Source organism: Thalia democratica, chromosome 6, assembly GCF_965202585.1.
Source record: "Thalia democratica chromosome 6, ktThaDemo2.hap1.1, whole genome shotgun sequence".
Classification (NCBI taxonomy): domain Eukaryota; kingdom Metazoa; phylum Chordata; class Thaliacea; order Salpida; family Salpidae; genus Thalia; species Thalia democratica.
In genome coordinates, this window is record NC_139170.1 from 30,065,686 (window position 1) to 30,087,766 (window position 22,081).

Consider the following 22,081-nt stretch of genomic DNA (forward strand, 5'->3'; position numbering starts at 1 on the left):
ATTAGGTATATTAAAAAGCCAAAATTTATATAAAAATAATTCATAGCTAATCAATTGTTTTTGTTTGTAACTAGTTTATAAGACTTATGCAAATAGTTACTTACTGTATTAATAAACTATGTATATTGAAATATATTTAAAGTAAACAACATTTTAAAGGTTATTATAGTGATAAAAAATTTGCTCTTAAAAACTGTAAGAATGTTCCCTATAAGTTAATTGAATTGAACAAATAAAAAAATCATATTATAATTAACAGTTTTATTATTTTTTTCCTTAGTAACAAGTTAAAATTCTAAGTGTATTAAACTGTATACAAAACAATTTATTAATTTAACAACAAATAGTTTGTTTTTTAATTTCAATCAAGCATTACCGGGTTTTGTAAAACATAATTAAAAATTCATTAAATATCTTTAACTTTTAATAAAAAGAAATTGAAACATATTTTCAGAATTTTATTTGTGATTTTAATAAAGTATTACCATTGTAAACTAATATATTTATAACTTAATTTTAAGATAAAAGTTAAAAATACTTTTTATAAATTAAAGAATTTATTTAAATAAAAAGTGTTTTCTTATATCGTTAATTAATTATTGTTTATTAAACGACAAAACAAAGCGCTCAAAATATTTTGTCCTAAGACTTGGTGCACAAAAAAACCTTTCAGTTATCGAGATACCTTTTAATGTCTTTTCGAGAACTAATTAACTAAACTATTAATAATATGTATCTTTTCTAAAAGTGTATTTAATTTTAAAACGTAGTGAGAAAAAGAAATATTTGTAATAAGTATATTTTTTGCTATGGTATTGGTTTTGTTACATTTAATTAAATGTAAAATAAATAGCTGTTTCTGAGTTCATGTTTTTAAATAGTATTCTAATGTATCTTTGTTTCAAACAAATACCAGTTGACAAGTCTCTTTGGCAACTGGGAAGCTATCTTCTTTTTAAGTTTGTAAGCAAAGTATCTACACGAGGGTTTCCCAAACTTTTTTTTCATATAGCTTCCTTTGAAGAAAAATAAAAGAAAAAATTTTGCCCTTTTCATCAATATTACTCAAACTACCATTAGAAACACCTGAGACGTTTTTTTGCTATTCATAATCAAATCCAGAATATATTTATTCTTTCAAAAATTTATTTTGCAAACTAAGTTTCGGTCAAAGACCTCGTCAGTGCTTAAATAAATCTTATTCAAATAGAATTCTACTTGAATAAGATTTATTTAAGCACTGACGAGGTCTTTGACCGAAACTTAGTTTGCAAAATAAATTTTTGAAAGAATAAATATACTACTTCTCCTCCAGCAGTTGAGATCTCTCTTTTTGTTTTCTTAAAACCAAAAAATATATAATATAAAATCAAGAATATCTAGTGTAAGATACAAATTAAAGGAACCTCATAGCTCCCCTGTGGCTCCTTTACTGCTCATGGCCCCCCTTTGCTGCTCGTGAATTTGTGCTTGTGGTCCCTGAATATCTGTCATAATAGAATGCATTATACAGCACTAAAAATTAAATATCAAACAAAACTTTGTATAATTAAATCTAACTCTAAAAAAAAGCAGCTAAATATTTTTCATGTATGAGTCATCTCATAAGCGTTCAAAACCGCGTCAATCTTTTCTCCTTCTTTCATTTTAACTTCATTGGGAGTGTCACGAGGCTGCAACCGTTTTCTGTCGAAATAGAACCTGACCAGGTTGGTGGGGAGCTTTTTGATCCGTGCGTAAGTTTCCATCATCTTTCAGAAATGATTGTTCTTTTTTATATTGAAATTCTGTGAGGCTCCATCGGACACCGTTGATTCCAGTGTTGTCTTCTGTGGTGTTTCGACTTGCTGACATTTTTTTTTTTGATTTACTTCTTTTTAGTGTATCAAAGTTGGATATTTTAGTCTATATAGATTAATTATTTTGGTTTTGGTTTAAGTGAACTGCCTTAATTATATAACTGATGTAGCTGTTTAAATTTATGTTACTCATACTTTAATTTTTTTAAAGTAAGTGCTTATTAGTTAACTGACTAAAAAGTTAAGAAACTTTTGGTACACACACAACTTTGTAAGTGTTAAAATTATTATTTTCTAAAGAAATTTAAGCGACCTTACTCATTCTTTAAATTTTTATACTTTCTTTTTTTCATTTAAATTTATATCAGACAGATGTTTCACATCTAATTCTAACATAAGTTAATTGTAAGATTGAACAAAAAATTGGTTTTATATTTCACTATCTAGCTTTGCAGACTATTTATTTACATTTCAAACCTTTCATGCTGATAAAATTTGTGACAATCAGTCATTGTATTTTTACTTCAGTTTTACATCTAAGCTTCAATATGATCAAAATCAAAAATTTGCCCGCGAGCACCAAATGCATGCCGACCCCTGCCTTAAACCAATAATTGTTTTCTTTTAAAACTAAAACTTTACTTTTTTCATGTATAGCAAATAGAGCACTTTGTTTTACATAGGCTCGATTATAAAGTACTTAAATGATGTGATTGTTCTAGATCAGGGTTTCCCAAACTTTTTTTCAAATAACTCCCTTTGAAGAAATAAAAAAAGCTATGCCCCCCTTTAACAACATTACTCAAACTACTATTAAAAACACCTAAGACTTTTTTTTTCTCTTCATCATTAAATCCAAAATATCTAGTGTAAGTTACAAATTATAACCTCATGGCTTCCCCGTGGCTCCTTTGCTGCTCATGCCCCCCCCCCCCCCCCTTTTGCCCCTTTGCTGCTCGTGGACCCCTGAACATCTGTCATGGCTCCCAAGGAGGCCACTAGGCCCACTTTGGGAAACCCTGATCTACACCGAGTTCGTAAAAGTTATTTTGTATCTCACAACTATGCGGTTTTCTAAGTTTAGTCTTGCAAGTACAAAAATATTTTCCACAGCATAAATTTAATGGAAATAAATTTGTTGAAATATCAAAATTAAACATGCATTTATATTTACCTCTAAAATACGTTCACTAACTAATGGCATACCATTTTACTTTAAAAAAATAAATGTTTGAGTTCTTTTTATTACATTTATATATTTTATTTCATGTTAGTTTTTGATTTTTACAACAATTAGTTTACAAAAGCTGTATGAAAATAAAATACCAAAAAACATTACGCTGTAACCATCAACGAAGTAGACTTTTGTGTAAAATACAATATTGAAGTCGTTGTTTTTATTTTTACAAGTTTTATATGTTATGAACACTATAAAAGTCTGGTGCTTATGCAAAGTTAACTATGACTTAATTATTTAAATCTTTTCTTATATAAATCATAAGTTACAAAGTCATTTTGGTTTAGCTTATTCCGTAAACGTTTTTGGTTTAATATCTTAGGAAAGGACTTTTTAGTATATACAGTTTTATCAATCATTATAAAAAAACCTTTGCTAACTACTTTAAAAAATGAAAGATTTATTAATTGCAAAGTTATACCATATGATGAATGTATATTTGCAAGGTTAGCAGCTAGTAAATCAGCTAAAATCAACCTTTGCATAGTTTGCAGTCGACGAAACAAAAACAATTGTTATTACAGAAGTAAAATTTGAAGAGCTTTTTTAAAATTATTTTAAACAAAACAACTTAAAGTTAATGCTTTCTATTTTTTTTATCTGATATAACTTAATAGTGTGTTTAAATCCAAAGATCAAAAGAATAAATACCCGTAAATTGATTTAAAAAATTGAGCACATTTTTTAAGATAATTATTTCATTTAACTAACATTGATATTAAATAAGTTTACAATATTGAGTTCAAATAAATAATACTGAGATGAAAAAACAGTTTATTATTACTAACATTTGACCTAGATACCCCGTTGAGATTTTTTAAATTTAATTATACACAAAAAAGTATGTAAGAATGCAAGTTCTTAAACACCATATGTTAAAATTTTATAAGTTAGAGAAAAATTTTAACTCAGTACAACGTTTGGTTTTATTGGAGTATTTTAAGCAAATTTATAGCTAAATTTTTAGTACATTAAACAAACTGTTGAATTAAAAATTTCTGTTTAGAAATATATTTATTGCTGAATTCCAAGAATACAAATACACTGTAATTGAAACTAAACTTTACATTTTTGTCACACACATATAGGATAAGGAAATAGGATATATGATAGATGTAAATTTCAATGAACTGTAGTTATACAAAAATTACTTCAACAACTTTACTAAAAATAATTTTTTTTTCTTAACTTAAGATATTAGTTTAACTGCTCATTTTTATGGCTTTTGAAAACCTTATTGTCGAGTCTTTTTTCTTAGTAATTTTGTTTATGATAAAAAAACTACAAAAAATGAATGATATTTGTATAAAAATAAAGACAGTTTCAAGTACTAAAAACTTTGAAAAAGCTAGCTTATGTCAAACAGTAGCTCAATAATTTTTTTAAATATTTAAATCCTTTATTAGCTAGTAGTCATTTAAGTTTTACTAATAAGAAAAGCTTTTATAACAACAATGATTTTTGTTTCCAAAATTCAAGTTATAATTTTAGTAAAAGTTTAAAAAGTTTAAAAAATAGTTTTATAGTTTTATATACAGAAATAAAAGTTTTTTTCTAAAATTACAATTTTTTTTTACTTTAAAACAAAATGTCGTTATACAGTGATATTACAAAAAGTTGTTGTTATGACGTTCTAAGCCGTAAATAGATTATCAAAAAAAACTATAATGATTGTATATTTCATATCATTAAATACTTAAAAAAGTTGAAATTTTTGTAAGTTTTAATCTATAAATTAGTATAAACTGTGTTATTTACTAAACAGTAGGTGAAAAAACAAATAATTACATAATGAATTGGTTTTAAAAGATTTTATGACATTTAAAACTGTAAATTACAAGAATGATAAACTACTAGAATTTATGTATGAATTGTTTTTTCAATTATTTCATTAGCATTTTTACACAAAAATTAAAAAAAATTGAAACAAGTAGATATTTATTTTTATAATTAAAAATACATCAGGTTGGTATGTATCTCGTAAAAATCTAAGAAAATATTATGTATATCACCACAATGTCGGTTTAAAGTGTTTTTAAAGGAATGAAATAGTGTTTTACATTTTAAGAAAACAAATGGTTTGCTGTTATAATTTTCCTTTTAGATATGTTTGTAGATTTTTTTTATAAATTAACTTTAAATTGTTTTTACTGAACTACACTTTTTATAAAACCTATTGCAAAAAATTTATTTTCAGCAAAAAAAACTTTAAAACTTTTATCAATTAGACAAAAAAGAAAAATTTAACGGAAATATGAAACATAATTCATCTATTTGTGTACAGATAAAGTTTATACGGTCTATATTTTCAAGTACCTTACTTGAACTACCGCTGAAAAACACAGGTTTAGGCAGAGTTCAAATTATTGTTTTGAACGATATAGTTTAAACTAGTTTATTGTATTAACAAAAACTTTTATCAAGTATAAAAAAAATCATAAAAAAATGTTGAAATTATCAATGGATTTCAGTTCATAATGTAGCAAATTACGTAGTACAAGCCTAATTTTTGATTTTTTCACCGGAATAAACGTTTACTTACATTTGAGTTTACTTCCAGGCTTATAAATAATTAGATGGTACAAAAAACGTAAACACATAAAAAGTTTTACAATACGCTACAATATACAGAAAGTAAATTACATTATCCGCTGCGTTACACAGACAGTTGAAGTTTCAATTAATCGGCGTAATAATCCATTAACTAATTCACATCATGTTGTGTTGGTTGAAAACAAATTGAGCTGCAGCCAACTTGCAATTAGCTTCAAACATTAATGTGCATGCTCAATGCTTATACACACAATATTTCATGTACGCATTAGAAAACATTAAACTGACCTTTGTGCAACAACATACGAATTAATCTTAAAACGCCGTAAACAACAACCTTCATTTTTTGATGTATAAAATTATTCGATGATAATAAATTGCAACAATCATTAATTTGCAGACTTGACTTATAACGAAAGCTATTGTTAAAGAAATTTAAGAGGCTTTTATAAAATGACAGTTGTAGAAAACATTTACAGTAAAAATTTAAATAAGGCTAGTACTCTTTGTACTTAATAAAGAATTGTTTCGAATATCTAAAATAAAATCAAAGTAACTAAATAAGCTAAAAATATTAAATAAGTAGTTTTTTCCATAATTAAAAAACAATATATATAATAAAAGAGCAATAGTATTTTAATCACCATTTAAAATAGTTGATTGGTTATAATTACAAATTTGTGATTTATAAGTCTAGTTATAGCATTTAATATTTTTATTTCTTTTTTTATTAAGTACATTTTGGCTTTTGAATGTTGTATGCTTAAAATCAAAGTGTTTTAATAAACTAATAATGTTTTAAAAACAGTTGTTTTTATGGTCAACTAAAAATATATACAAGTTTAAAGAACAACAGTTTTTTTTATCTCCATAAAAATAATTGGTCGGCTATAATTCAAATTTTAGCATTTAATGTTTCTAAAACTTTTTTTGTTATGTATTTCTTAATTGTGTTAAATTTATTGCAAATTTTTATTTATATTTTTTTCTTAAGGTAACACAATATATCATTTCGTAATATTTATACTCTGTGTCATCGCTTTTTATTTGTTGTTTATCTTTACAGTTGCGTGATTATCAGTTTGCAGTAACCTTAGTAATTTAAAGAGTGAGAAAAAATCGTTAGTATTTCTATTTTGACGTTAAAAAGGGAGTTTATAACTTTCTGCACAGCTTCTCATCTGGAAAAAATCTATTTACTATAAATATTTTTGAAAAACTTAATCATAACGGGAAGAAAAATGTAGAATTTTCCTAATATATTTACTTGAAAAGTGTTTATATAAAGTTAAACAAGCTTAAATACTTAAATTGTCTTTTGTTTTTAAACTTATTGATCTAGAATATTTGAACTTAAAGTTTAAAAGTTTCAACTCAATCTTTTAACTAACTTATAAAAGTAGAACTTATATTTTCTATTTAATGTTACAATTTTAAAACATAACCTGATTTTGTACTGAAACTTCTTATTATATAATAAAGTTTTATTTCATAATAATTTTTTTTTAGTTTTCAATACAATGTTTTTAGAAGCTTTATAAGCCGTTAAATAATAAACAAAAAGTACAGTTATTTATACAACACAGTAGAGTACTTTTTTACTATAAAATTGTAAAAAAAAAATGCATTTTTCAAAGAGTTTATAACAAAATATGTTAGTTATTTTTTATTTAAAGTCACTTAAAAAAATGTTGTTTATATAGTTTTAAAAGTTGTGTTATAATAGCATGTATGTAAATCCAAAGATACCAACATGAAAACTCACTTATAATTTAAAGAAAAACGTTGCAGTAAAACCATGTCTACTAAAAATCACTTACACCTTTAAAAATCAATAAGAGCAGATGTTTTGTGCAGGCGTGGAAAATTGAAAATTGTAAATTGATGCCCTTCATCAACAAGAACCACCTGTGCATAGAGTAATTGCAACCAGGTGTTGTTGTAAATATAATTTATATTGTTTTTTGTGTCTGATATTTATGTTTAAGCCTTGTTGGTGTTTTCAAAATAATCCGTTTTAAAACAAAAAAATAATGCAGTCCTTTGTTTCGTTTGCAAAAGAGAAGCAAAAAACTTTAATAATATATGTGTTAATGTACATACATACAAAAAACAAAATAAATTTAATAAAGTGTTCTTAAAAAACAAAAAACAATGTAATTGTTTTTATTCGTAACCTATTAAATAGTTGTTGATTAAGATAAAAGCTTTATAAAAAAACTTAAAAGCTTAGATTTAATTTTAGTCACTAATTTTTTAACACTAATATTACCATTCAGTTTTTTTTTTTTTTTTGAGATAAATAACATAAAATTATCTCTATCTAGTTGTTTTAAGTTTTGATTTTGCTTTTTTTGATCTACTTATTGTTTAAATTATATCGGCACTATTATAAAATCTAAAGAGATATACATAACATGAAACCACTAATGCTTAATCGTTTTTTTGTTTTTTGTTAAAAAACTGACTTGAATGTTAATACTAGTTTTTCTGACATACACACTATGTAATAAAAATTATAATGTGATAGCCAAATAAACAAGAAAAAATTAGCTCTTTTAAAGCATAAAACAAAAATTAAATCAATGCTTTTTACAACACTTGCACATTTGTTTTCAAAAGTCTTTAAAACACAGAATTTTTATTCATTTTTTATTACGACCATGCGTATCAGCACCTATTTATTTATTATTCAATAAGTATATAACTAAACAGTTATTTTTAAAGTTATATAATTAAATGCACGTGCCAACACTTTTGTACACATTAAATAAAAGTTTATTAGGATAAAAAAGTAATTAAAAAAAAATAATTTAGAAGGTTATCATAAACTCTGAAAGCTTCTAAAATAGACAACCATATGTTTCTATAAGTTTTCAAACAGAAAAATATACCAACATTTGAAAGTGGGTTCTACAATGGTATGAAATTTACATTAAATATACTTTCTGCTATTTATCTTTAAACATATCAAAAAAAAAAAAATTAAGAAATAAGTTTAAGTACAGCTTAACACATTTCGAAAAAAACTAAAGCAATATCTAAACTCTACTAAAATAAGTATTATTTGTTTATTTTTTATATTAGAGTTTTATATAATTTATAAATATTATGCAGAATAGTTTACTATAGACTCTATATTTGATATTAATATTTGGAATCTTTTAGTTTCAGTTTTAGCTTGAGGGTCGACAGCCTTTAATAAGTCGCAAACTAATTTTCCATGAGAATTTTTTCGCAGGCCACTTTTGTATACAAAAAATCTTAGGTTGTTAAAAGTATTTGTAACATTCAAAAAAAAAAAAATATATAAAACTAAAAATGTGAAAAAAGCAATAAATAGCATTAGTAAAGACTAAATATCAAATTAAGAACCTTATTGTAATTATTCACCACAAACTTTTTTTTTCAGTTGAATTAAAAAACTCTGTTTTTAGCTGAAAATTATTTTACGGGTTGCAGATATTTGTTTTGTGAGACGCTGTTGCCGAGCCCTGTTTTAGCTAAATTTAAAAATGTAGACATTAATTAATATATTTTTTTTATAAGGTAAAAACCTTTATTGTGAATACTATATAGTAAAATTTTTAGTATTGTACAATAAAAATTGCATATAAATACAAATTTCTCATAAAGGATTTTTTTAAATTTTTCCAACGAACGTATAAGTTAGTTTCTATAAGTGAACTAAAATTTAAAATGATAAAATACGGGTAATGTTGAAAATAAAAAAAGCTTCAAGTTTTCTTTATAAAAAATTTTTGAACAACGTTTGTTAAACCTTGATTTAAACTGAAACTATTACAACTAGGAAAAAAAAAACTTGTTTCTCTATAAGGATCACAAATCATTGGTTCTTTAAATAGTGAAAAACTGTAAAACTTCAGCAAATATATTTTCTTAAGTTCTGATGTAGTGCAAAATTCATGTGTGGCAATTTTTGAAACCTTATACTAACCGTAAAACACTAATGCGCAACGGATTAGGTACACATCTTTTTTATTAATAAAGTTTTTTGATCAATTACTTCAAGTTAATAATTTTTCCAAGAGCGGTTTATAATAAAAATTTTTTATAATAATTGTATTTTGATAATCTATGATTTCGAAACTTTGATTAGCTGTATACCTAAGAAAGTATAAATAATAATCACTAAGTTGTTATTGATGTCCGAGTTTTTTAATAATAAATTCAAAACACAAAGAAATTAATTACTTTTTATTTAGAAAGTTTTTAACGTGAACAACTACCGACTATGAATAACCTTTTAAACTCAAAAATATGTTGATACTAAACAACCTTGAGGTTAAACATAGCACATTCATGAAGTTTCATATATGGTAAGAAGCTTAAAATATTCTTGTTTCATTTAAGATTACTAAAGCTTTTTTTTAAGTTCAAGCTAGTAATGTCAAAAAATGTGAAAAAAATAATGAACATAAAAACGAGTTCATTCTCTTTTCTTGCCAATTAAGTGTTTTTAAACTATTTTTAAAACTTTTTTTTTACAACTGTTTTTAAAGTTGGTTTTAGCTAGTTCATGACTAATATATAAATGTTTTCAATATTAAAAAATATCAAAATTATATATTAAGTAGAATATATATTAAGTAATTGATAGTTTCTACAAAATTTTAAATGGTACTGTTTTTTTTAAGTTTGTCGGCAGAACTTTTTGCATTGCAACAAGACAAAAAAGGAAAATATTTAAATAAAAAACTAATTTAAATTTTAAAGCTTAAAATATCTATTAGAAGTTATTTAATTACTAAATTTTTGATAAAAGTGAAAACATTTTAAACGATTTAAAATTTCATTGAATATTTAAACTTATACTTTTCAAATTTAACATAAAATAGTAAATTAATTCGGTTCATAAGTTTTTTAAGTAGAGCTTAAGTGAATAGAGGTCATAATAGCATATTAATAATATGCATACTTTTTTTGTGAAGTATCCCTTAATTGAATTTAATTTAAACTCTTGAATCTTTTTTTATTTAAGTGACTTAATCAAATAACTAATAAACTTTATTTATCTTTTTTATTAGAAAATAAAACAAATTTTTAGCTTGTGCAGCATTACAAAAGGTGTTTAATCAAATTTACAGCGTATATACTAGCTTTCAACTGTAAAGTAATTTATTTTCAACACTTGTTAGCTGCTCAATTTAATTAAAAAATACTAACGCTCAAAAAGTGTTTTAAACTCTATAATTGAGTAAGGTGAGAACTAAGCGGTGCAGAACGCTCTTTAGCGTGTAATTAAAAATCAGAGCTGTGATGATAGAAACATTAACAACATAAACAGCTTAATTTGAAAAATTTCACTGAAATTGTTAGCATAATTTTATGTAATTATTATTAGTTTCCATCAAAAGTTGGTCAAAAATAATTTAAATTTTTGTAAATGAACATTTGTTATACTTATAAAAGAGTAATCTATTTAATGAGGTTTTACTGGTTTAAGATATCACATTATAAAAGATAAGCTATTAACAAAAAAATTATTATTAAAATTGAATTTTAGTTTACAATAATGTTTACTTTGATAAAAATTTTATTTTTTAGTTTGCTCACATGTGTTTACAAAACATATTTCTAAATATTCTTTGTATTAGTTGGCTAGCTTAACATTGTTGAAAACTGTTACCAGAAAAAAAAAGTTTTTTATAAAAACAATTTATAATAAAAACTATATTAGAAGAAAACTAGTTCAATAGTTATTTATAAGAGGACACAGTTTATATGTTTTAAAGGATTTATCAAAAACTTTGTTTAACTATAAAATAAAAATAAACTAAGTAATAAGTAAAAGCAAAGTAATTAAAAAATATTCAAACAATACTTATTGTCATAGCAAAATTTGTTTTGCTTATAAATACCCTTTGTACTTAGCCGGAACCCAAATTAATATTTTCATTTTAACTGGTGTTCGGCATAGAAAGGCATTGAAGCAAAAACCGTGTAGCTCGCGACAGAATGACTACTAAGTTAACAAAACTGACTTGTTTGTGAGTTTTTCACAATGTATTTCAAACTTCAAACAAACTCTCAAATGCAATATTCTGCTAGTTGTTTGTATCAATTTTAAGTATTTAATTTTTCAGAGTTTATAATTCTAAAACTATCAGTAATTTTAAGTATATCAGTTTGCATGCAAATGAAAAAAAATTATATGTCACTATTTTTTAATTATAAAAGTTTTACAATGCAAGTAATAACTTGTTATAAAATAAAAGCTTTGTAATTTACCTTAAAGTCTTAAGTTTTTTTTACGATATATTTTCCAACAAAAGTTTTTGGAAAGTTTGTACCCAATTTTTAGATTATTAAAAAAAAAGATTTTCTGAGTTTATAAAAGTGTTAAATCGCATTTGGTGATAAAACGTGTCTAAAAATTATTTAAAATACGGGTAACTTTATAGTATTAATGAGATAACAAATATATAATGACCAAAAGCTTTTCTTTTTCTTCAAAACCTTTGTGATTAACAAAGTAGTGAAGTATTAACATAATTTACAGTATATCCAAGTTTTTAGTACGTTAAAGTTTGTTTTAGACTTTTTAAAATTAACAAAGCCTTTAAGCTCCTCATTTAATATTTAAGACTTAATATGTATCAATAGATTTTTTTTTACCAAAATATATTTTTGTTTTATTTATTTGAGTTTATTTTTTTTAAGTTCTTAATTTTTTTTAGTTTTCAAAATATAAACTTACGCTTAGCTTATCTACTTAAAAAACAAGAAGCTGTCTATTTTGACAAGGTTTTTATAAACAAAAAACCCTATTCAAACGTTCTATATCTTTTACTGAAATAACAAACTAATTACATTGTAAGTTTCTAAATCTAAAACTTTTTTTACTTTTATTTCTAGTAGATATGTACTATTTAAAGATAATTATTGTGTATTTAGTTTAAGAAAAGTAGTATAAAAACTACTAAGATGAATATAAACTTTTTTAATTTTAATCATTAATGTAATAAACATAAAGTTATTTATAATTTTTTAATACAAATTTGATACCAAATAAAGTAAAGCTATAACTAAATTTAAATATTCTTAGCAGTTAAACCATTAAACAAATATAATATAATCTTTATTTACTTCATATTTTGTAAGCATTTTTATAGTTTAGCTTTAAGAGTGCGAGATATAAATAAATTTAAAATAAACATTAATTTTAAAATAAATCTATCATTAATAATAATTTAGAAAAATTATATTTCTGTTTCTATTTTAAACTCCTGCCAAATATTTTTTCGGAAAACATTTCACTTTTTAGAAGTTTAGTCAAGAGTTAAAATAATATTTACATAGTTACCGTAAAGCAAATAATAATAGTGATTTATCAATAGTTAAGGATAAGAAAACTATAGAGCTTTGTACAAAAAAGAAATTTTCAAACTTTCACGGACTACTTATTAAGATTTATATAGTTATTACTTTCAATTTGTTTAACAACACTGTATTGAAGTTATTTACTAAAGCTAGATTTCAGAGGCGATTTAAGTACCGGTCAAAGATTATAAATAATGATTAGGTTATGTAATGCATAATAATCTTATACAAATTACATTTGGAAAAAGTTAAAGTAGAATGATGCTTTTTAATATTTCTGTTTAAAATACTTTTTACTCATCTTCTTGAACTCAAGTTGATAAATACAGTAGTTTTTAATTATACATACATATAACATGTAATAAGCATGATTTTATTTGAGTTTGATAAACTTTTATAAAAGTTGTATTTTGTATATATAATAGAAAGTTATATAAAAACAAGTAAAAAACAATCCAAAAACAAGTTTTATTTTGCAAACTGTTTTTAAATATAACAACAAATATAAAAATCATTTAAGTTTATTAGTAGCAGTTTTTTAATATAGTTTGATATTAAGTTAAGTAAAAATTCTAAAATAAATTTAGTGTTATATAATTTTAGTCATAATTTATAATTTTTTTGTCAGATTAAAATATATCACTAAAACCGTCAAGTATCTAACTAGTTCAAACTTTATCCTTTTGTAGTTCCTTAAAATTGTATTGTAAACTTTAGAAAATAGTAAATTTCTAAAAGAAGCACAAAAGTAGCACATATAATGATTGATTGTTTTAGCTTAACACTAAATGAAAAAAAAAAGAAAAGAAAACGAACATAGAAAATTTAACAAAAATCGTTTTTGTTTTAAAAACAATTTTAACTGAAGCTCGAGGTAATATTTTGTTTTTTGTATGAACACGTTGATACGTTTGAAGTAAACAAAAACTATTCAAGTAATAAAAGTCAGCTTTTAAAAATTCATCAGGTTCAAAAGCAGTTTTTAAAAATAAAGGAATGAATTATGACATTTGAAAATAATTTCTAAACTAAATTTTCTAAAAAAAGTTTTAAATTTTTATCACGTGTGTAAACCTGAGTGAAAATAATGTTTATGCGTGCTACCAGTTAAGTTAAATTTTGATATCAGTCTATTATTTGCTAAGTTTGTTTTGCTCTTTGCGAGCGTTGTGTGTAGTCTTGTGTTTTTGCTGCATCTTTCATCTACACAGCTTGTTTTATTTTTTGTTTCAGCGTCAAAGTCAAGCAAACTGACAAACGCGAAGGCAGTCAGACAGAAAGCAATCAGGCCAACGCTGCAAGAAGTTTTGCTTGACGCTGATTTTCCGTCGGAAACTTTTTTGAACTTCACTTGACGGTTCACTTTGTCCTTGATGAACTTGGGCCGGCAGTTGCTTTTCAAACCGGGCCACTTTTTGATGAGCTCGATGCTGGCGCCCGGCGCCTCGGTTCCCAGGTCGTGGAGGAGGCGGACGTCCTCGAACGCGGCTTCGGAGGCCAGGGACAGGTTGCTGTCTCCGGTCGTCATCAGGTCGAACACGCACGACTCGAAGTAAAAGTTGAATTTTTTGTCGCTGCAATCTTCTTCTTCAGTTACGCTCCGCCGTTTTTTGCTGGGAGCTTTTTCCTTGAACATTTTGGAATCTAACTTCAAGCTCTCGATCTCGACTTTCGCGTCGCCCGGCCTCATGAAGCTGCTCTCCTTCAGTAGGTTGAAGGTGTAGGTGCCCGGGTCCAAGTACTCTTTGTACTTGCCGCCCTTGGCCTCGTTGTCCACTCCCACGTACCCGATCCCTGACAGTAAGGTTCTCTTGCAAAGCTTCCTCGCCGCCTCTTCGTCGAAACTCTCCGGGTTTTTCCCCTTTGTTGAAACGGACCGCAGGTGAGCTTTCACGTCATTGGTCGAGTACGACGACATCCGCTTAGGGCATCCTGACGTGCACAGCTGCTCGAAGGCGTCAGAGCCCTCAACAATTTCCTGCGGCATTTTGGCGGCAAAAGTCAAATAATTGGAAATTTTCTTTATAACTAAGGTGGTCGCGATGTAGGGGATGTTTATTTCCACGTGGGAATTACCCGCCACCTCGTCGATGTACACCCCGCCCCTTTCGCCGAACCTGCTGCCGTCCTTGAAGTTGCTCGGTAGGGGATTCCCGGAACTCGCCTGGTAGGTCTTGTCTTCGGCGCAATTTTCCTGGCGCTTGATCAGCACCGTGATCTGGAAAAAAATTATTTAAAAAATACTAAAAGTTTTTTTTGATTAAAAGTTTTAACACCAAGTTTAAAGCCTCGGGTTGATCAAATTAAAGTTTAATTAGCGTGTGCGAAATTTTCCTTTGCCAACTTTTTCGAATGATTAGTCACGCGCGAGCGGTTTTACAAAAACAAAAACCTCATTGAGGCGGAAAGCCTCGGAAAAGTGAAGTTACTTTGATGTTTGTGCTAATAAAAAAGTGAACTCTTTTGTTTTGCATTTACTGCAACTGATGGTTAGGTAAATATTCTTATTATGAAAATATTTTTAAAAGTTAGCACTAATAATTACTTTTATACAAAATTAAGAAAATGCTGTAATCAATCATAATGATAAAAAAAAACTTTTTATAACACTTTCAATAGAAAATTAAGTTTAAAATAAACTTTATGCTACCGTTATTTTGAATTTTATCATAAAAACTATTAATTTTGAACTTATTTTGTTGAATTAAAAAGCGTATCGCTTAATTAATTCTTGATATATTTGTATACTTTATGTATGACATTAAATAAGTAGGTCTCAAAACTTATTAATGATTTACAACTTTATACTGAAAATTTATAAGTGTTTAACCTTGTAAAGAGTGAATAACCTTTACACTATCTAAAAAACTTATGTCAAATATTTACGGTGTCATATTTAACATCTTGTCAGTAACTCAAACACAAACTTTCTAAAACCTGTTAGTGGTTAATCATTAACTGGAAGTTGAGTTTTTGCAAATATAATTTCTTTATTAATGTTTCTTTATAAATAATTGAAAAAAAGTTATTAGCTGAATATTCTCTTTTTATTTTTTGATTTTCAAAAGTTTAAAAACATGGATAACATTAATTTTAAAGTTCTTTTAGGGATTTCAAAAACTACAAACTTATTTATTAGCTTTAGATAAAACCAAGCACTTTGCCAGAAGCAACAATTCATATAAACTTAAGACATGAACACAAAAAAATCTATCTTAATTTTCAAAATGCTTAAACTTAAAACAAACTAACCTTAGACAAGATGGTTGCGTTGCTACGCTGCACCATACTCGTTGCCATGACGACCAGGTTCTCGTTGTCGATGAGCGGGTAGGTGCCGACCATATTGCAACTTTCGAAGTTGTCCGCGAAAGTCCTGAGGTGCTGGTTGCCGAACAGCGAACACAGCTTGTACTTCTGCTGGGGCGCCTCATTGTAAATGCACTCGTTCAAATTCGAACGATCTGCCGTCTTTTTAGCACTTTTTTGTTTTCCGTCGACAGTGGAGTTCGAACTTTTGTTCTTGAGCCTCCTCAAAAACTTCTTGGCTCGCGAGCAGTGGTACTTCCTCTTCATCGTTTTTGGGATCCTCTTGTTCTGGTGGTAGTACAGATCGCCCAAACACTCGTCCTTCAACCCTTCCAAGCACTTCTTCAACTTTTCCACGTTCTTGCACCGCCTCCTCACGTCCCTGTAGTAGGACTCCATCTCCGCTTCGGTTGCGCTCCTAGGAGCTCGTTTGAACTTGGCGAACTCCTGCTTCCTGTCCTGGTAGGCGTCCATGCACCGCTGCGCCGCGCAGCCACTCGGAGTCTCGTCGAGGAAGAACGCTCCGGCTGAAAAAAAAGTTAAGTTTAAAGTACAGTTTTATCTTTTCTGAGTTAGTAGTCAAGTCGGTGTGAAGAATTAGTGGTCGAAAAAAAAGTTTACGCAAAAAAGTTTACATTTTAAAACTATTCTGCTCAGCGCATCCTTAAAAGAGTTTACACGAGAACAGTAGTAAACACTTTGCGTTAAACGAACTCATTTAGAGCGAAAACCTGCCGAAAAACTGCAGACCGCAATTTTGTTGACGATTAAAATTTACAAATTTTTTCATTAAAATTTTTCAAAACAGCTCCACCATTCAAAAATTAACACAAAACGAAATTCAATGAATTCATTCAAAAGTAAAAAACCTGCAAAAACCGCACTTTTGTTGACATTTTAATTTTGCAATTTTTAAAACAGCTCCACACCATTCAAAAATCAGCACGAAACGAAGCATTCAACGAATTCATTCAAACACATCTGACCAGTTGGCCGGCGCGCATAAGCCAGTGTTTGTGTCAACACACATACGTGCCTCTCACCGGCATTATAGCACGATGCCGGGTTAAGTCAGAGCTGAGAATGCTCAAACAATGCTTAATCATCGAGCGGGGCTAAAATTCACGCGCGTGACACTTTTGTGTGCGTGTGTGTGCCCATCTTTCACATGCACACCTATTACGTGTTAAAGTGTTGCTCGCATTTGAAAATTAGTTTTTTGATATTTGATTAATACTGTTTTCGAGTTTAAGCGCTCAGTGGCCAAGTTTAAAAATGTTTTTGCAAAAGCCAATTTTTAAATAAAGTCTTAGATAAAAGTGTAACACTAGTTAGTAAGCTGATATAGTTTTTTAAAGTAAAGAGAAATTTTGATTTAGTAAAATCGTTACGTTTTAAAAAATAAATTTTACGCTTAAGTTTAAAACTTGCATTTTAAGTTTTGTTCCACAGTTTTTAAGTTAGAGTTTCAGAAGCTGATCTTTAAAACACGAAAACAAAGCCATTTATGTTATTAAAATTACATTTGGATATATTTACTTATTCAACAAACAAGTTTTGCTCAAAGAGCTCATCATTCGAATTATGTAAATAACTCTATAAAATAGTTAGAATTTAACTATAGCTTATATGACATTAAATCTACAGTAACATTAAAAATACAGATAAAAGTCTATTTACAAAAGTAATTAGCGAACTGATGTACTTTTTCATCGTAAAGAGACTTTTTGATTTTTTTTTTCGTTTTGCAACTTTTCATCACTGAGACTCTTTTGATAGTAAATATTTACCTTTCGGTTTTTATTCAATTACACGCTTCGATTGGCAACCATTAAGTCGGAGAGCGTAAGCAAAATTATCAAATCAACCAAAAAACCATCAAAGTGTAACCAAATAAATACAACTTAGTACTTAAACCAAAACAAGTATGTCCTTTTGTTTGTTTGCTAAACTTTACCGAGCCTATCAATTTTTTTCTACGTTTTTATTCATATTTTTTATCAGTCCGAGCATTAAATACGAATTAAATAGTAGTTTTCTTATCTAATCTTTGATACTTTGGTAAGTTTGCGAAGCAATCCATAAACACTTTAAAGATCTTAAAGTTTATCACAAAGCTGTTAAGTTGTTTTTTGTTTTTTGCTATTTTTCTAATTTTTAAAATCAGTATAAACCGTTATTGACAAAAACAAACAAACTTGTGGTTTTTTATGTAAATATGTAAAACAGTGCTTTTACACTTTTTAGAATTTTTATTATACAAGTTTATATGTAAGTGTCCTTAAAAGATAGTTTATAGAGTTCCAAGTTCTGAAGTTTTTTTTATCTTCATAGTTTTTCAATTTATAAGCTTAATGTACTACAAAAGTTTAACGTTGATTTTAAAATGAAATTGTTTTAAAATAAAACCGTGCTACATTGAAGCAAAAACAACTTTAACGCCGACTGAGGTGCCAAAAACAATTTTTTACGGTCAGTTAAGATTAACTTATCAAAACCGCGCAAACTGGCAAACCGCGCTTGTATCAAAAGCAATCACACTTATGTGCGTACCTGTTTGCGCTGCCAACAACATGAGCAGCAGTATGAACTGAATGGAGAGTTTTCGGTGAATTTTTGATGCACTGCTGCTGCTTTCGCTTGAATAAACAGAACCGGTCATCACCACGTGACTAGGCTTCGGCCAATCGGAGTGACTTCTGTGAGTTGTTAATTGAAAAGTTAATTAATTGACGGTTTTAAAAGATTGTATGCACTTATTATAATAAAAGCTAGTAGAAGTATAGATAGTTTGTTGCATGTTCAAATGTTCAATAAAAAAATGTTATGTGACTAATTTAATGACTAAAAACTCTTTGTCTTGAGTTGAAGTGACCTATAAATCAAAAGGTTTTAATTTATCTAAAAATACGTCAGTTCTGTTTACTTTAAAGTTAAAATAATTTATAACTAGATGAATTTTTTATCAATCTAAAGCTAAAATATAAACACTGTTTTTATATTTTAAAAATACTGTCATTGGTTTTTCAATTTAAAATGACCTAATTTTTCAAAAAGTTCAACTTGGCTTTTGTTTTTATTTGTGCTTCATAGATAAGATATTAATCATTTCTACTTGATACAACTATAAGAAGTAGCTTTTGAAATTAAATTCGCCTTAATGTATTTATTACATTGTAACGAAAATGATTGTCTTTAAAAAACTATTTTTTCATTTATCTTTAATTTAAACAAACTTTTTACTAAAACTTATTTGATATTTTAAAACTTAACATTTTATTATTTTAACTCTAGCTTTAAAAAATTTATTAGCTAAAAACCTAGAAACTTATTAATTTGTTTAAATAAAGAGGTTTAAAAAAAATCTAAAAGCAAAACAAACCTATATGCTTATCTATTAAACAAGCTTTAAATTTTTACTATGAATAAAATTTTTCATAAAAAACATATATATAACCAAAAGAACTTAAAAAAAAAATTCTAATATAATTAAAAACTTATATAATTAAAAACGTATTCTTACCTTTACAATCACTTTTAAGACAAAATAAAGTAAAGCAGCTAGGTAAATTTCATTACATTAGCCGACAAAAAAGCCTCAGTAAAAAACTAAAATTGATTTTGTTATTTTCCACTAGTTCACTAGCTGCAAGCGCCGCTGTTTAGTTGTGAGCAAAGCGTTTATCACAATCTGAACTCTTAAGTGAAAAACAAATGATACAAAGCTTCGAGCACTTACAGCTCTTTAGCGCCACGATGGTTTGGCGATCACTATTGCGCTGATAGGTGTTTTACTACGCGACGATGTTCGAAAGGCATTTTTTTAACAAATTGATAAAAAAATAATTGCTTCTGATCTATTTTAACGGCGCAGTGCTCACTTTGATAGAAAACCTTAAAAAAAGAATTAAAATTAATTTGTAGCTAACAAGATAATTTAACGACAGATACAGCTCGACATATGTAACATCTGTTCTGCAAAGCTGTTCAAATGTGCCTGCGGCTTTTTGTTCTTTAAGTGTATGAGATATTAACGTTTACAATGCTCTTATATCAGATCGAAATTTTGTTTTAATATGTTTTATGTAAGTTGCAACGAAAATTTTTCAATTTAGAATACGCAAAAAATATCAATTAAAAAAATTAAAGGTTTGCTTAAACATTTAATTCCTGAAATTCGAATACTTCTACAACAATTTAATTTTAGCCTATAAGTATGTATTCATTTAGTTGTTTTAAAACCGGAAGCTAAAACGTTTTAAGTTACTAGTTCTTCAAGCTTAAAAACAATGATTGTCGTTGTTAGACTCAAAGATCAGCGTTTAAAATTTTGCGAAAGACAGAGTGACATATATCAAAATATTTATATAAAATACCACTTATGCACTTGTTCATTGTTTTGCCTTTAGCCTCAATCAAACTTAAAACTTTTTCTTTAATTTTTAGTTTTACTTGAACATTTTGCAAAAATTCAAGCGTGGTAAAAAAAAAATAAGTATTTAAAAGTTGTATAGTTTGAAATAAGCGTGTTTGTTTGCGGGTTTTGATGACTTTCTATTGTAAACCAAAGCTGCGGTGATAAACTTTCAAAGTTTCGAGAGATCAAAGATAAATAGTGTAAATATTGATACACCTGTGCTGTGCGTGCAAAACTGTTATCATGTACAACTGTAAGCCTGAAGTTGAGCTCTTAAATTATTTATCAGCCGTATTCGCTCCACACCTAATAAAGTGCAAGCTTTGAACACAACATTGTTTTAGACGGCTGTTTATTGTTACGGAAATTTCGCACATACATTTTGTTAACAAATTCGTTAGTACTTCATTTAGTTACGAAAATAGTTTAAACAAAAAATGTAAGTATTTAATTTAACTTTTAAACGTTTTTTTTTTCTCAGAATAAAACTTACATTTTGTACAATTTCATAATTTCATCAGACAGTTTCTTCAGAGAATCAATCGTCTAGAAGTTAATGTTGCAAGTAGTTTATGTGTTTGTATCTAAAGTTTTTTATCTGAAAAAGTAATCGTTAACGTAAATAGTTATTTGAGTTTCGAGTTTTAATCTCAAGTCGTTACTGAATACTGATTGCTATCAGTCAATTAACTTTTTTGAGCAGTAAAGTTATCTAAGTAACGTTTTTAGAACACTTATCAAACTACTTTGTAGACGATTTTTGTAGACTTACCTATTCAAAACAGAAATAAAGTTAATTTTTAAATCCATTAAGTATAGATCAAAGAATAGCTATAAATTTTCTAAAAAAATAAAACAAACTTAATAACACAAACTATTTTCCAAATTTCATTTAAAGTTCCCAAGTTTCGCGTAAAACTAAAAAAAAGAATACTTCAACGATAATTACTGTAAATATTTAAAATAATACAACTAATTAAATCACTTATAACTACAATAAAAAAAACCTAAACAAACTCATTTTGTTAAATTAAAACACAACGCTTCCACACACACAGCACTACAATTTTTTTTGCCGAAGCATCTCACAGCTTGAACGAAAATAAATACCACATCTGCTTCCTTCGCTTCACCTTTTCTTTCGAGCCGCTTTCTCAGCATCCCTGCCCGTCTCTTCTCTTTTTATTTTTTCGGAGAGAGCAAAGAGCGCTCTTTTCGATTGCGAGCGGCCAAATTGAAATTTGACAAGGCACAGGTGCGCCTGTAATTTGGCCGCATGGTAATTTATTGTTTTTACAGCTAGGCACCAGCTGCGGGCTACGTGTTCGATGATGGCCGTACAATAGAAACGTTGCGCGCTGTGCGGTTTTGTGTCGGATTCTGAAATTAATTAAACTGAGATTATGATGATTTCTTATCTAA

The 22,081-nt window shown here is 27.3% G+C and overlaps 1 protein-coding gene across 2 annotated transcripts; it reads right to left on the reverse strand.

Moving 5' to 3' along the window:
* Positions 1-13,605: 13,605 nt before the first annotated feature.
* LOC145837873 (repulsive guidance molecule A-like) lies at positions 13,606-21,253 on the reverse strand. Of its 2 annotated transcripts, none has more exons than XM_082945352.1 (4): positions 21,153-21,253; positions 18,796-18,941; positions 16,186-16,769; positions 13,606-15,151 (listed from the first exon to the last, which is right to left on the reverse strand). In XM_082945352.1, exons 1-4 carry the CDS (start codon positions 21,167-21,169, stop codon positions 13,994-13,996), a joined length of 1,905 nt encoding a protein of 634 aa, XP_082801478.1. In that variant the 5' UTR covers positions 21,170-21,253; the 3' UTR covers positions 13,606-13,993. The 2 variants fall into 2 exon arrangements, with proteins under 2 accessions (XP_082801478.1, XP_082801479.1); XM_082945353.1 differs by lacking the exon at positions 21,153-21,253 and adding an exon at positions 19,766-19,907.
* Between the last annotated feature and the right edge of the window lie 828 nt (positions 21,254-22,081).